The sequence below is a fragment of the Strix uralensis genome, chromosome 4 (assembly GCF_047716275.1).
Source record: "Strix uralensis isolate ZFMK-TIS-50842 chromosome 4, bStrUra1, whole genome shotgun sequence".
Taxonomy (NCBI): Eukaryota; Metazoa; Chordata; class Aves; order Strigiformes; family Strigidae; genus Strix; species Strix uralensis.
This window is the reverse complement of record NC_133975.1, coordinates 89,711,905-89,727,017: the sequence shown is the minus strand read 5'-3', so window position 1 is coordinate 89,727,017 and position 15,113 is coordinate 89,711,905. Positions and strand designations below refer to the sequence as shown.

The following is a 15,113-nucleotide window of genomic DNA, read 5'->3' as shown; positions in this document are numbered from 1 at the left end:
CAGCCTCCATCTGAGCTATTGAAAGAAAACCTAAGCACAGGCTGTGAAGTATTGATTGCCTACCATGTTGAGAAGAACACAAAAATTCTACATGCAAGCACTTGTTAATTGCTTATTAGCATCCCATTGTACAGTGTCTGGCCTATATTTGATAAATGCCTGTCTATGTTGCACATAACTGCAGTGCATGCTTTTGTATATAGATTCAGACTCTCTCCTGCTATTCCATTTTAAAGATTCATCCTCAGCTCCACTTCCTGTAGTTCTTGCAGTTTACTCATCCTAATACTGAGTTCAACTCTGTTTAGCCTGTGAGATCTGACTGGCTTGTGGTTCATGGTTGTCACCTTCCAGTCTTTGGTTTTGGCTTTGAGAAAAGCCTTTGACATGTTTGCATAGCTAATTTAGATGATTCTAAATCTCAGCTTTGTTATTACTTGCACAGCTGAGAACTTAAAGAGAAATCCCAGCCATTTCTTCATTTTTGTCTCCATCACTGGTTTGCATATACTTAAGAGCAGGTCTCTTTACAGCACAGTTAATCTTTTATGTTGTGTGATGAGTATCAGATTTTAGTCTCAGACCTGTCCATGAAGTTTATATCACTTTGCATTTTTGCTCTGAACTCTAGACTTGCCACAGAGGCTTAAAAAACTTAGAGACATTTCTGATTAGACTAGTATTTTCTCTTCCTTTTTCTTTTTACATGACATGTCTTCCTCTGAAGTAGCTGGAAGGTTTTTTGAGATAGACATTCTAGCCACTTCTTTTGTTGTTTTGTTTTTGTTTTTTTTTTTCTAAAGAGAACAATTAGTTCCAGGCTTTCATCTCATAAAATTAAATAAGGAATAAGGATATGTATAGCATTATGTCCCCAATGGACCTAATACCTTTTCTTCTTCCTTTTCCTGCAGGATATATTTTGGTGAAGTGCAACTGAGTGGCTTGGGAGAAGGTATGATTAGGCAACACACACAAACTAGAGCAGAACCGTTTTTCATACTGGCTAGCCATTTATTACTATTCCTAAGTGCCATAAGGAAAACTAAGTCTGAGGTTTCAATATGCTTTGTATCTGGATCTACCAGTGAAGGGTCATGTCATACAGTGACAGGTATAATGGTGGTACTTTGATAAAATCTAGGGCGATTGCCATTTTAACTCTAGCGATCTGGAACTGAAATAAGAATATGGAAGTATGTTGATAAGGGGCAGGACTGGTAAAGGAGATCATGATCTATTCTGGAACAAGAAGCACTTCAGAACGATAGTTTAGACCGAGATAGGAAGCAACATCAGAAGTCTTGTAGATGAAGCCTCCTAGTGCTGCTGTTTTGTTATGGGTTCTATATGTGTCTTTGGAGTTCATATTACAAGGGATAACAGAAATGCTATAGAAATAAGATAATGTAACCTCAGAATAGAAAAGTCTGGGACATAAATAATCAGTGAAACTGATAATTGTTCCTTAACCTTATAGGTTTCCAGACAGTCCGTGTTGGGACAGTGGGTACGCCAGTGGGCACCATCACTTTGTCTTGTGCCTACAGAATCAACCTTGCTTTCATGTCAACCAGGTGAGAAAATGTGATCTTGCCAGAAACTGTTTTACAATAATGTACTACTAATCCCCTCCTATTATGAACCCCTAAATCCTTCCCTTCTGCTTATCCTTTCCTGCTGAGATTCTCCTTCATGGAGCATACCCTCTCTCATGCTTCAGTCTTGCAGCAAGGGGAGGATTTGGGTAGCCCTGAGCCAGACTCTAGAACTCCAGCTTGTTGATGCTTGGAGTTGCAGGGCTGAATTGTAAAGATGCTCTGGTCCCATTAACAAACAAGGGTTTTCTGTGAGGGCACCATGAATTGGGATGAGAGTAGAGAGAAAAAGCCAATAACACCATTACTTGTTGCCTTGCAGGCAGTTTGAGAGGACCCCTCCTATCATGGGGATTATCATTGATCACTTTGTGGACCGTCCCTATCCCAGCTCTTCACCCATGCACCCCTGCAATTACAGGTGAGGAAATACTGAGTTGAAGTCACAGGCCATGGTGAAGGCATCAATTATGCCCAAATACGGAGCCTTTTCCACTGTTTGCTGCCTGCATGGGAAGGGAGACCGGAGGATTAGTGTCAATCATATTGACATGATTGAGCATAGGAGGAAGCGTGACACATTTTTCTCCTCACATCTAGAAGACTGAGTGCAGCAAGCCCCAGTATTTTCTCAGATTCCTTACAGGAGCACTTGGACACAAAGGATGTTCAACCTTGGCTGCTTTTGGGAATTCAAAAGTGTAACAGTTAATCCTGCTGTAGAACTATGTGTCCAGAGGCATGCATCTCCAGATATCTCCACCGGGGAAAGATCAGAGTTTAATTTCTCTTTGTAGATCAGAGGTTTGTCTTCTCTAAAATGCGTGTGAGGGCGCTCAGATTGGGACTAGTGGTAGTGTCTGACAACAGTTCTGTAAGCACCAAAGCCAGTAGCGTTAGCTGGTATAACAAAACCTTTTGTTGAAAAAACAGAGGGAAGTGTTTCTATGTGGGGGTAGAAGAGGATCACCTGGGGAAAATGAAAGTTTCATACCTTGTTTTCCTCAGTTCTGCCAAGTAGATGAGAGTCCTTCATAATTCTCCTTTCAACTCCCCCTAAATACGCTCAACCTCCCTGCAGTGTTTGTCCCAGTGTGTTTTACTATTTGTTTTAAGGAATATTTCCGGTTAGAAAGCTTTGCTTTTCTTGCTACTATAGAGCTGGTGAGGACAATGGGGCAGTATACCCCTCCGTAGAAGATTCGCAAGAAGTGTGTACCACATCTTTTTCCACCTCTCCTCCATCTCAGGTAAGAGAAACCAGACTCTCTACTCTTAGACAGAACAATCACTGTTAGGGCAGTGTGCATACTCCAACATCAACTACTGTGCAAACAGGCAGCCTCCTGCTGCTAATGAAAATTTAATGTGTGGGTTATTTATATCGTTACTCTGAGTAAAAGCTAGTTTCAACAAAATGCTGGGGGACTAGAAAGATTGAATTACTGAGAAAGATGAAAAGAACCTACTCCTGTAGCTGGGCTGAGATGTGCTTGAAGAGGATAGCAGTGTACTTACACATTCACATACCAATACTGCAAGAAGAAGAATTCAAGAGATTGCTGCCAGGCAATGTTAAGTAGAGGTAACAGACTGACACTGAGCAAGAAACACTGAAATACCAGGAAAATGCTTATAGCACAGTCATATTTTCTGCATTGCAGAATGGAAAAGCAGGAAAAGGACAAAAGCCTTATTGTTGGACCATCTAAAATTAGTTGGAGCAGCAGGAATAAGTATCAGCAAACAAATTGGATCATAGTATTGGACTTAATACTCTCTATTTCTACCTACCCATGCAAATTTCACTTAAGTTCCAATTTTAAAATAAATAGATAATGGTTTCTTTCAGAATATCAAAACCCAGAAACTCCAATTCCTCCTTCTTTTGCTGTCCTTATATATCTGACTCCACAATTCTGTATTTTGAAGACTTGGCCAGATTTATAGTTGTCCTATAGCTTTAAATATTTAGGAATGTCCTGCCTTGTTGTCCAGCCAAGCAGATGGCTCTACTGATCTTTAAAGACAATCTAAAGACTCTAAATCTCTTTTGCTGATGATGAGAAACATAGAATGAAGTATCATTGGAATGCTGTTCTAAACTGCTATGGGTCTTTCCACTGCTCCAGAGGAGTCAGTATGACTGGTTTAGCAGAATATATCTACTGTGTGAATGAGCTTTTCTTAGGAAGCACTTTTGTGCCAACTGGATTTTGGGTAACAGGGCATCATCATGTTGAACTAATCAGCCAGCACTCACGGTAAGTCTGATGGAATAAAGCTTTTCTTATTCTGCAATACACAGCTGAGGAGATGAGTTTGTGGCCGAGTTGTGTCCTGCCTTTTCATAAGACGGGTTAAGTGCAAAAGGTTTCATAAGATTTCCACTGGCTAGCTCGTGCCAGTGTTACTTAACAGTAATAGCGTATGTAAATACATCGAAGTTGACATTTCCCCAGGGGACATGAAGCTTTGCTGTCACTGAGGGGGAAAGCTTTATGAAACCAGATGAACCTTGAGGATTCACATTAAGTATGAGCCTACATTCCTGCTTTTCCTGTGGCTCATAGTTGCCATATGCTGTGCACTTATTTATAAAGCAACTGCCAGTCTTTGTTACCACAGTTAGAATTGTAAGGCTGTCTTGGCAGAGTGGTCTCCAAAGTAAATTAGAAGGGGGAAAAAGAAAGTTAATTCCTTGCCCCAGCTTTCTATATACAACTTAGTGTATAGGAAAATACTGGTGACTGTGTGATTCTGTAGGCAAATTGTCCAAATCCGTGCCTGCCTTCCCAGTAGAAATGAGGCCTAACCTGCATGATGCAAGGGAATAGGTCTTGCCTTCTCCCCATGAGCTTGCCTAGCATGTCTGTGTGTGTTGTGGAGTAGCCTAAAATTCAGGAGAAACTTTGGCCATGGGTAATACCCAGAAATGAAGCTTTCCTAAAACTGAAAACTGTTAGGAGGAAAATGACTGGGAGAAGGTATGGGACTGAACCATGTTGGTATTGCCCTTTTTGCATTGGTACCCTCTGTGAGAGAGTGTTTACCTCTGGAGTGTCACTCCTGTTGACAGATCTCTCTCTTCACATCAATGTGTTTGAATTGCACCTTAGTGTGAGTCCCCTTTATTCTAAGGGTGCAGCACAGGCCTGCCAAGATATGATCCCTCAGAATGCTGGAAGGTTAGGAGTATGGATGGATGGAGAGTATTGAAATACATATAATGACAAAAAAAAAAAAAATTACTCTTGGCTTTTTCTGGCATCTGCTCAGCCTTCTCCTTGCTAATTGGCTGGTACCAGTTCTAATTAGCTGTGGAACAGAGTCTCTGGCAGTTACTTTCTGTCAGTGTTCACTCGAGTCTAAAATATTACCTGTGTTGAGTGGTTCACTGAGATCAGAAAACAGTTAATTCTTTACAAAACGAATGTGCTTCTGGCAATACTGAGACTTCTGCTCTATGTATAGGTGTGGCTGCTGCAGCCAAAACCTCTTCACTAGCATTCAGTTCATCCAACTCTTCATAGTTCTTCTCTGAAGTCCTTCTCTCTCTCTTTCTCTCTCCCCCCTCTCACTCTCTCTCTTTTCCTTGTTTCCTCTGTGTGTCTGTGTCTGTGCACAGTGTGTTTTTACTGTCACAAAGGCACATTTTCAGACCCCTCCTCCTGTGGTGACGGACACCTTGAAGGTCCCAGTGATGGGACTGGCCTTTTCACATCAAGTGAGTTGCCAATAGAATATGCTATGCGTGACCAGATATAGTTCTGGCATGACAGAACAAATACAGGAAAGAACAAATTTGACAATGTGGAATGTTGGTTGTGCATGGGAAAGGCTGGTGAACCCACAGTGGGCCAGGCACGTTATTGAGACTGGCTGCTTAAATGCCTCTGCAAATGAAGGTCTCCCAAAGACAGGACAAGCACCCCTGAATAAACAACAGCTGTTGCAAGGATTGTTAGTGAAAGACACAAGTAGTAAGGCACAGTGCTGAGTGTTTTCTCTCAACAGCCAGTGTCCCTAGAACCTGCCCAGTCATTAGTGCTCCATTCAGCATAACTAGCCTCAGGTGAATGAAAGTGCTGTTCATGGGTCAGACCCCTGTAAGGGATGTCGGTGTTGATGCTGCTGGAGTATCACTCCAAGCTCTGAAAGAAGTGTTCCTCTTGAGGTCAAGCAAGCTGAAACAGGAAAGTTTTATTTAATCTGACCAGCTAGATTTCTACCTGGGGTGTGTAAGGAACTTCTCCTGGGTTTCACTGCTTCCAGCACTTCATTCCTAAAGCAGTCTCGCAAGGGTTAGCTTCCCAGTTGTCTTTACCTAGCATGTTCATGGGACTCGGTATTCTTTGGCTGAAGCTATTTGAACAGGCCTTGAAGATGAGTTATTTTAATGTACAATGGGTTCAGTTGATAATGCAGTTGCTTTGGCAAAAAAAATATTAATTAGCTCTTTAGTAAGTTGATGATGGCATTCATGCTTTTTCGGGCATGCGAAAGAGGCCTGTAGGACAGAGCTTCCCTGTGACTGGATGTCAGTCGTACCTTGCACAGCCTCCTCCTGCGTGGGTAGGAAACCAGTCTTGTTTTCTTGTCAAGGCCCAGACTTAGTCCCGTGCAGTAAGAGCTTTTTAGAGTAAAAACCTTCATTATTGATTCCAATGAAAAGCTAGCATCCTTCTGCCAGCCTGAAATGCTGTGCTGTGCCTCTGACTTTTCCTGTTCCTTCTTCAGTGACTGATGATTATTCAGAGTGTGGGGCATTCCCCTTCCCCTTCCTCTCTCCTCTCCCTTTGCCCTTCTTGTTTTTTCTCTTCTTTCTTAGCTTTCCAGCTCTCGTCTTTCCTATCAGCCTGCTGCCCTGGGAGTTGGATCAGCTGACATGGGGTATCCTGTACTCTTTGCTGGTGGCTTGAATGCTGCACACCCTCACCAGGTACTTGTAGAGGGTAGAACAAGCGTGGCTGGTATTGCAACCATTTGTGTCACTTGTACATCTGAGAGAGGCCTTGTAACTAGTGCATGCATTGGTACCCTGTCTGTCTGGAATGAAAAGAATGTAAGGTAAATGGAGAGAAAGCACAACTTGCACAGGAGCCAGGAACTGGCTCTTCAGCATCCCTGACTTTACTGGGGTAGGGGTCACGTGGAAAAACTACACCAAGAGAGCAGGCACCAGCCCTGTTTGCCTGCACCAGCATGTCACCGATTCCAGACTTTGGCTGTCTTACAGAGCTGCCACCCCTGTGGCTCTCCAAGCCCAGCACTGTGGCCTAGACATAGGATACGCTCCCAGTCCATATCGGCATATTTGCACCTGTTCATCAGACAAATAAGCAAAGCTGACAGAAGTCTTTTTCTGCCTGCGATGTTGCTGCCACACCAGAGTTTTGCTGACACAGTGATGGTAGAATAGAATAGAATAGACTGTTTCAGTTGGAAGGGACCCACAATGATCATCTAGTCCAACTGCCTGACCACTTTAGGGCTGACCAAGTCAAAGCATGTTATTAACGGCATTGTCCAAATGCCTCTTAAACAAGACAGGCTTGGGGCATCGACCACCTCTCTAGGAAGCCTGTTCCAGTGTTTGACCACCCTCTCGGTAAAGAAATGCTTCCTCATGTCCAGTCCAAACCTTTGAACCATTCCCATGTGTCCTACCACTGGATCCCAGGGAGAAGAGCTCAGCACCTCCCTCCCCACTTCCCCTCTTCAGGAAGCTGTAGAGAGCAATGAGGTCTCAGTACCATGAGGTAGCAAGAGGATACGATTTTTTTTTTTTTTTCCCCTCCTCTCCTTAAAGCAGAGGACCTATGGCCAGAGAGGAGTGGAGTAGGAAGGGAATAAAAAAAGAGTCTGTATTGTGGTGATCATCTCCTACTTGACATGTCTGTCAGCCTCATGGGGGCTAGAGCCCAGCCATATGCCAGAAACCCCACAGCTTAGTCCCAATATGACAGAATCTGCTCCCATATTGCACTGCGGTGTTGGCCTGATTTTGAGATCTCTAACTTGACCGTTCCTGTCCATCTCAGTTGATTGGTCCAGGCAAAGAGGGAGGAGTCCCCCCAATTCCTAGCCAGCCAGCACATGGCACTCAAGCTGACCAAGAGAGGATGTGCACCCCACTGGATGGAGTCCACTACTCAGCAGCTACTCCTTCTAGTAGGTAGGTTGGTTTTAGATGATCCACCACTTGTGCTAGCCCATTTATAAACCTGTTAAGATAAAACTTTCTGTTTTCCCCTTTTTATCTATTATTTGTAGCATAACTATTGTCTTTCCATCCCCCAAAACAACTAGCAGCTTTCTCTGATTGGGGCTTTTGCAGCCTTTCTCCAGACAATGATCTCACCCATCTACTTAGACTTGTTAGTAACTGTAACATCCTTGCAACTTCTGTTATGTCAATTTTAACTTTATTATAAATTTTATCTTTTTTTAGTCTCTCTACTTGTTTTGCTGATTATAAAACAATAAGATGAAGTTCACAAGCAGGTCTTAAATTCTCCAGACTTAATGTGAACTGTTACCAAAACCAGTTGTAGCTACCACAAATCTGTTCGCTATTTTATTAAGAAACTTTAGGCACAAAGTTACTTAAATGGAAACAATGCAACCTCAAACTGTCCTAAATCACCTCCATCTCAGCTAATTAAATCCTTCTTTTTTTTTTTTTTTTGGTCACTGTATGTATTTCTTGTGAAGTCTCTCTGGGGGTCATATAGTTTTGAGTCAAATATCTTAAGCAGAGATTTTGCTATGAGGAAACCAAAAATCACAGTTGCACTAGCACTTTCCTGGATATGCTATGTAAGTAGTCTTCTTGCCAGAAGACTCAACTTTTTTTTTTTTTTTTTTTTCTGTAAAGTTCTGAATACCTGTGGTAAGAAAAAAAAAAACCAACAGGTCATAGAACTAACTAATAGCCATGCAGTGAATTAATCATACTGGCAGTGGCGGTTGTGATGTATGAGACTGCTGCCTTTGTAACCTGAGTAACAGATACAGTTCTGGTTCTTGCCCTCACCTCCTGACAGATCTGTGACTACTGTATTACTGGAAAAATAATAGGAATTGCCATGAACATGCACATTATGAAGTCAAAAGTCCATCTCCAAAAAGAAAATCCTATTTCAGTTGGCAGTAACTTTTCTTTCAACTAAATAGTTTTCATCCAGCTTTAAACAAAAATCTGATTCCACAAGTGTCCTACTCCCTTTTTGTGCTCATGACTGAGGGGGAAGGTGTGGTAGAAGGACAGAGATTTGTTGTCCTTCTTCTGATACTAGGAGTAAACCCAGAAAGATGAAGGAGTCTTGTAAAGCATGTGATTTGTCTATATTGTTTGTGCCATGAGTCACTAATTAGTCTACTTTTCTCCCCCAGCGAGGACACAGAAACGGTATCAAACAGCAGCGAAGGGAAGTGTGGCTCCCCACATGACCTTTTGGAGACCATCTTCATCCGGAAGGTTGGAGCTTTTGTCAACAAACCCATTAACCAGGTAACTAGCAGTAAATCTTCTCAGAGGGCACCATAATACCCTGCTTCTCCCATCTGTTCCTACACAGAGGAGCAAAAACCACCTCAGTGCACCCCCTGAATACTGAGAGTGCATATTCCTGCCTGCTGCATTTCCCTGCAAGGTCTTGCCATAGGCTTGTTCTTCATAAAATCCTTTTGGGATGTGACAGCCATTGAATGTGCCCCACTTTGCCAACACCCTGTTTGGGTATGGAAGATTTGATGCTCCACTTGGGTCTCGCAATGATCTGCTGCTACTGCAGGTTCATGAAGTAGGGAAGCTGGTAGCAAGCCTCCCTTCCTTGAAGGGACATGCAGCAGACCAGTTCACCACTGGTAAGCAAGCATTTCACCTCAGCTAGGGCAGCTGAGAGATCTGCCCGATTCCTAGGGCTGCTCTTCTAGGCCTTTTGGATGGATGAAGGAGAATTGTTTGAATTTGTAGCAGTTCGTTAATCCTTGCCTATATTATACAAGATACACACCCTGAGGTGGGATTGCTTACATGTATCTGCATTAGGTCAGCTGAGTACAGCCTATTTTATGCCTTTTAAGTGAGGTTGTCAGCCTCCTGCCTAACTGCTGATGTGATCTTGGGCAGGCCTGACAAGAGACTTTCGATATCCTTTTCTGTGTGGGGTAAGCAGAGCATCTTAGTGAAATTCTGTTTGCTGAATCTCCTCAGGTGACCATGGCCAACTTAGACATTCCTTTTGCCATGTTTGCTCCCAAGAATGTTGAGCTGGAAGATAACGACCCCATGGTAAGCCTCTTCCAGAGGTATAATATGTGCCTTCTCAGCATCCCTTATGCAACATCCATGCTGTTCCCTACCTTGAATCCACTTTGGTTTTTGAGCAAAGAACTAGTTATTCAGATTTGCTGGGTTTCGAGAAGTCTCCCATGTTGAGTCTTGGGCTCCCTAGACATGCAAATAACAGTATGTGTTTGCTGCCCCTGCTGTAGCATGTGTTTATTGTCCAACCTCCTCACTGCCCCCACGCTGTCTAAATACACTGACAGGCGTGACCGTAAGATCAGCACTCACCATCTTTGATTTCTTGGGCAGGTCAATCCTCCTGACTCCCCAGAAACTGAATCTCCTCTGCAAGGCAGCTTACACTCGGAGGGCTCCAGTGGCAGCAGCACAGGGAACACCCACGATGACTTTGTTATGATTGACTTTGTAAGTGCCCTCATCAGTGCTCTCACATTAACACCTGCATCTTAGATGGGCGTCAGGTGCTGGTGCAATGGCAGATGATGGAATAGTAGTTTTCAGTGGGGGTGGAAGAGACCCAGGAGTCACAGTTCCAAACTAGAGTTTGACAGTTCCAAAACTACAGACACTGATACACACAACCAACAGCTACAAATTAAACATTCAGTTCCCTACCAACACCTGGGCTTGGTGTCCTCTTTCTAATGCCTGAAGGAGCCAGATTCCAAGGAAATGCTCTCTTCCAAGTGCTCAGGCAAGCACAGATCTTGGCTGTTCTTCAGTTATTTAATCTGCATTATTGCAGCAACAGTTGTAATGCTGAGGTGTTTACTGATAGCAGGTAATCACTTTGCCTGAGACTGTGGGAAAAGGGAAGCCAGCGTCTCTGAATGGGAATTAACAGCAGTATCTTTGATTTAGAAACCAGCATTTTCAAAAGATGACATTCTTCCAATGGACCTGGGGACGTTTTACCGTGAGTTTCAGAACCCCCCTCAACTCAGCAGCCTCTCCATTGATATTGGAGCGCAGTCCATGGCAGAGGATTTGGTATGGAACCCTGACATTTCTGTATGTGGGAATCGTATGTACTTTATAATGCTCTCCCTGTTCCTCATTTGAAAAAAGTCCTATCTTCATAGAATCCTAGAATGGTTTGGGTTGGAAGGGACCTTAAAGATCATCTAGTTCCAACCCCCTGCCATGGGCAGGGACACCTTCCACTAGCCCAGGTTGCCCAAAGCCCCGTCCAACCTGGCCTTGAACCCTTCCAGGGAGGGGGCAGCCACAGCTTCTCTGGGCAACCTGTGCCAGTGTCTCACCACCCTCACAGTAAAGAATTTATTCCTTATATCTAATCTAAATCTACCCTCTTTCAGTTTAAAACTGTTACCCCTCATCCTATCCCTACACTCCCTGATCAAGAGTCCCTCCCCACATTTCCTGTAGCCCCTTTAAGCACTGGGAGGCCGCTGTAAGGTCTCCCCGGAGCCTTCTCTTCTTCAGCTGAACACCCCCAACTCTCTCAGCCTGTCCTCACAGGGGAGGTGCTCCAGCCCCCCGAGCATCTTTGTGGCCTCCTCTGGACCTGCTTGAGTAGGTCCTTGTCTTTCCTGTATGTCCCTGCCCGAAGGGGCTCCTTCACTAGTATGTTCCAGACAAATGCAAATTTGTTTGTGACACGGCTGAGCCTCTGAAACTTGGTGTGTTTATCTTCAAGCTGAAAGCTGCTGCTGCATGCTTGCTGTGGCTGCCATTGAAACCCCCAAAACTAATCCTACCTCTAGCGTGGCAAACTTAGTGGCAAACTAGGCCTGATCTTGCAGCCTGAGGAGAGGTAAAATCCTGGTGGCTGGTGAAAGTCATGTCTGGGTGCGTGCTGTATCGGGCTTGCAGGCATTGTAATGTGGTGAAAAATGAATCCCAAAGGCCAGGAGCTGCAAGTGACTTGATGAAGGCAGTGACAGGAACAGGTTACTGCACTGCAGCTGGCGGCGGGAATTGCACGAGGCGAGGCCCCAGTGCACCTACTGTTCCTGCAGAACACACACGGTGGGCAGAGAGCCCTTCCCAGGGTCACTCGCTGGATGCTGCCAGAGGACTCCTGGTTTTGTGCACGCGGGAAGGGGAGCCCAGAGCAGCGGAGAGGAGTTGCATGACGCAGAATTTTTATCTTACAGTGTGTGTTTAAAGCTTCCTTTTACCTGCTGTGAATGAGCCCTGATCTGCACCCTTCTTTACCTTTCTAGGACTCGTTACCAGAGAAGCTGGCAGTCCATGAGAAAAATGTCAAAGAGTTTGATGCCTTCGTAGAAACCTTGCAGTGAAGCTGTTTTCCAGTTTTGCTGCAGCACTTCTTCCTTCACAAGGCATCCTGGAGAATGACGTCAAGCAAATCTCTCTATCGCCCCTGCTCTGCCTTTTGTCTCACTTTGACTTAGTTCCTTCCATCAAGTGAGCCTTCTTTGATTGCTCTCTTCAACAGCAGACACAGCTCATCTGCTGATTTTCCTCGACTACACCACCGCATAGTTCTGGACCGCTTTTCCTGCTCACAGTCAGTTTTGAGTTTCAGACTTCGGTAGGGACACACGAAGTCAAACTCCAATGTGTGAAACATATTTTCTCCTCAGTCTCTGTTCTGTGTGGAGGGGCTTTGTGAAAAGTTGCCATTCGCTTCCTCCTGTGGTCCTGTGGTGTAAGTTCCCTACTTGTCCTGTAGCTTCTTGCTAACAGACTTTTTTCCTACAGTCTCCGATCCTGTTAGAGCATAGAGGGCTTCAGCTCGTTTCCAGGGTCTGTGAGTTCAGCAGATTCAACAGTTTTAAGTCCAGGACATCCATTCCGCAGAATGGGGCATTTCATCCTGACTTCAGTGTGAGTGCCTGGAGCCCAGGGAGAGACGTCAGCTTTGGGACCTGTGTAATAAGTTACCTTTGTTTTCCTGCTTCTGAGGAACTGGGTCTCTACGCAGTTGTTTTGCGTGAGGCCACCTGTTACGCGGGCTGATAAGCAGGGATGAAACCACAGAAGCTCTTTCCACATTTCCTTTCCGAGCGTACTGACGCTCGGCCACGCTGAGTTTACCAGTGTTGACTGTTGGCCAGCCTGCACGTAGCAGCTGTGATGATGCTGAATTCATAGTCTCTGCTTCTGAAATGTAACTGTAAATACTAGGAATCCTATTTCTTTAGGGTTACGTAACTAGGAGTCTTAGGCCAAGATTCTTTCCTCTAACCCTTGCAAACCCTCCTGCTTTATCGTTAATAGATGATCTTAAGAATCCAGAAATATTTATTGCTTTTAAAGAAACCTATATTTAAAAGATGTTCTGTTTTCATGTAGTAGTGCGGGTCATTCTGCCCTGGATCACTGCAGACAGCAAGTGTGCCATGGAACCCTGGCCAGTGAGACTGGTCTCTCTTTGCAAGAAAATATCCAAGATATTTATTTTCTAAGACAGACTTGATTATTCTAATACTCTGTTTTGGGGACTGTGTGTCCATTACATCCAGTCAGGGCCCATTGATGGAATGAAACGCACACATCGGTGTAGTGGCGTGGCAGGGACTTGGTAAAAAGCTGTATTCTGATAGGCGTGGATGAATTTGCTGTGTTCTTCAGCCCTTCAGAAGGCATCTTCTTTAAAGAAGCACATTTTTGGGGAGCTTATGGTACTTTTTAATCAGCTGGCTTTTGATTAGCTGAAACTTTATTTTTGTAATGATCTGGCTATCAACAGTGTGACTGGCTGGTGGTGCTCTGTGGTTGATTTGGCTGTTGCGTGTCTTTTGCCTGATGTAAGGACAGGAGGAGAAACAGTGACACTAAACAGAAACTTAGATAAGGTAGGTCGTCTTGTGGTTCTCTCCTCCTCCCATGTGTAACTAGAGTGAGCAACTGCAAGACCCTTTACTGTCCCACAACACTTTTTTTTTTTCTCTTTTTTTTCCTCTTTCTGTCCCCAGAAGTGGGGTTGTGTTGCCTCCCTACTGAGGAACCATCTTCATTTCCTTAGAGTGGCTGAGTAACCAGCCTTCTAGTTAGTGCAATGGGGCAGCTTCTTCAACTTCGCTGCATTCTCAAGCGAAAGCGATTGCTCGCAGCTGATGGGGGAACCCCACCTCTCTACAACACTATTTCTGTGCCACTGCTAGAGCAAGGAACCAAATTCCAAATAGAGCTTAGTGCAAGGTCAGAGCAACACAAGGCTTTGAACTTTACCAGCTTTTTCATCGAGTGACATGTTTGGTGGGAGGCCATGTGAGCTCTAACTAGGTTAGGGATTTACTGAAGGAAAGTTACCCACCAGAACATTTTTAGCTTACTCAACCAATTCAACTTTTCAGCAATGTCACACAAATTGCTTAGTCCTTGCAAAATAAGATGCACAAACATGTAAGAAAGCTTCCAAGATAAACAGCTCACAAGAGGGCTTAAGTTCCATGGGCTTTAACAAATACTTGATCCCCACAACCAGAACCACCTTGTTTTACCGGTGAAAAGGGTTGCAGAAGGTTGCAGGAACACAGGGAATTAATGGATCACCTGGTGCTCACCTCTGCTCGGGAAGTTGGTCTCTGCCACCTTGTAGGAAGTAGCTCACAGGCAGGTGGTTGCTGTCGCCTTAATGTACAGGCTCTGCTTGGGAAAGTGATTCTGTCTGGCCTGCAAAGCAGCAGAGATGGGTCGCGCTGTGTTTGTGGAGAATAGACTAGGTTGAACTTCATCAGCCTGCCCTGAAGGGCCCCTGAGCCAAATACTTGTGCTCGTGTGTTGATGCAGTTCCGAACATGGCTACAGCTCCCACATCTCATAAGGCAGAAGGTCAGTGTGGCGTGTTTTTTTTCTACTTCAGAAGGCTGGAAATTTGCCTATATAAGCTGCTAGTGTTGAGCTGGATGGCCACAGCAATAAAGAGATTCTCTAGGGCTGAGTTATGTGCCTCATTTCTGGACATTCCTCAGTTTCAACACCTAGTCGCTACATCTAGGCTCTGAGTTCCCTGACCACTGCACAAATGCTCTGCTTCAGGAAAGATCTAGCTGCTGCTGTAGCCTGCCACAGATCATGTTATGAAGGGTGTTTATTTTAGCAGCTGTCTGCTCGAATCTATATTAAGGACAGTATGGATGGAGCTGCTGATTTACAGATGCTTTGGGTGAAGGGGAAGGCTCCTAAATTGTATTGTTTTGGAAACAGTCTCCAATGTACTTCAAGTATTCAAAGAATTTCCAATAAAACTTTTACGTAAGCAA

General features: G+C 44.3%; 1 protein-coding gene across 17 annotated transcripts in view; it reads left to right on the top strand.

The window, feature by feature from the left end:
* The window catches only part of ATG13 (autophagy related 13), a 24,810-nt gene extending 9,697 nt beyond the window's left edge, over positions 1-15,113 (top strand). For 7 of the 17 annotated variants that reach the window (XM_074867723.1, XM_074867717.1, XM_074867718.1 and 4 more), the window contains 12 exons: positions 915-955; positions 1,481-1,577; positions 1,921-2,019; positions 2,758-2,848; positions 5,227-5,325; positions 6,430-6,540; positions 7,643-7,776; positions 8,997-9,114; positions 9,820-9,897; positions 10,204-10,320; positions 10,777-10,926; positions 12,105-15,113. In XM_074867723.1, the coding sequence (XP_074723824.1) occupies positions 915-955; positions 1,481-1,577; positions 1,921-2,019; positions 2,758-2,848; positions 5,227-5,325; positions 6,430-6,540; positions 7,643-7,776; positions 8,997-9,114; positions 9,820-9,897; positions 10,204-10,320; positions 10,777-10,926; positions 12,105-12,182 (1,213 nt within the window). In that variant the 3' untranslated portion in view covers positions 12,183-15,113. The remainder of the gene's footprint in view (positions 1-914; positions 956-1,480; positions 1,578-1,920; positions 2,020-2,757; positions 2,849-5,226; positions 5,326-6,429; positions 6,541-7,642; positions 7,777-8,996; positions 9,115-9,819; positions 9,898-10,203; positions 10,321-10,776; positions 10,927-12,104) is intronic. The other 10 variants (XM_074867725.1, XM_074867726.1, XM_074867724.1 and 7 more) reach the window with 10 other exon arrangements.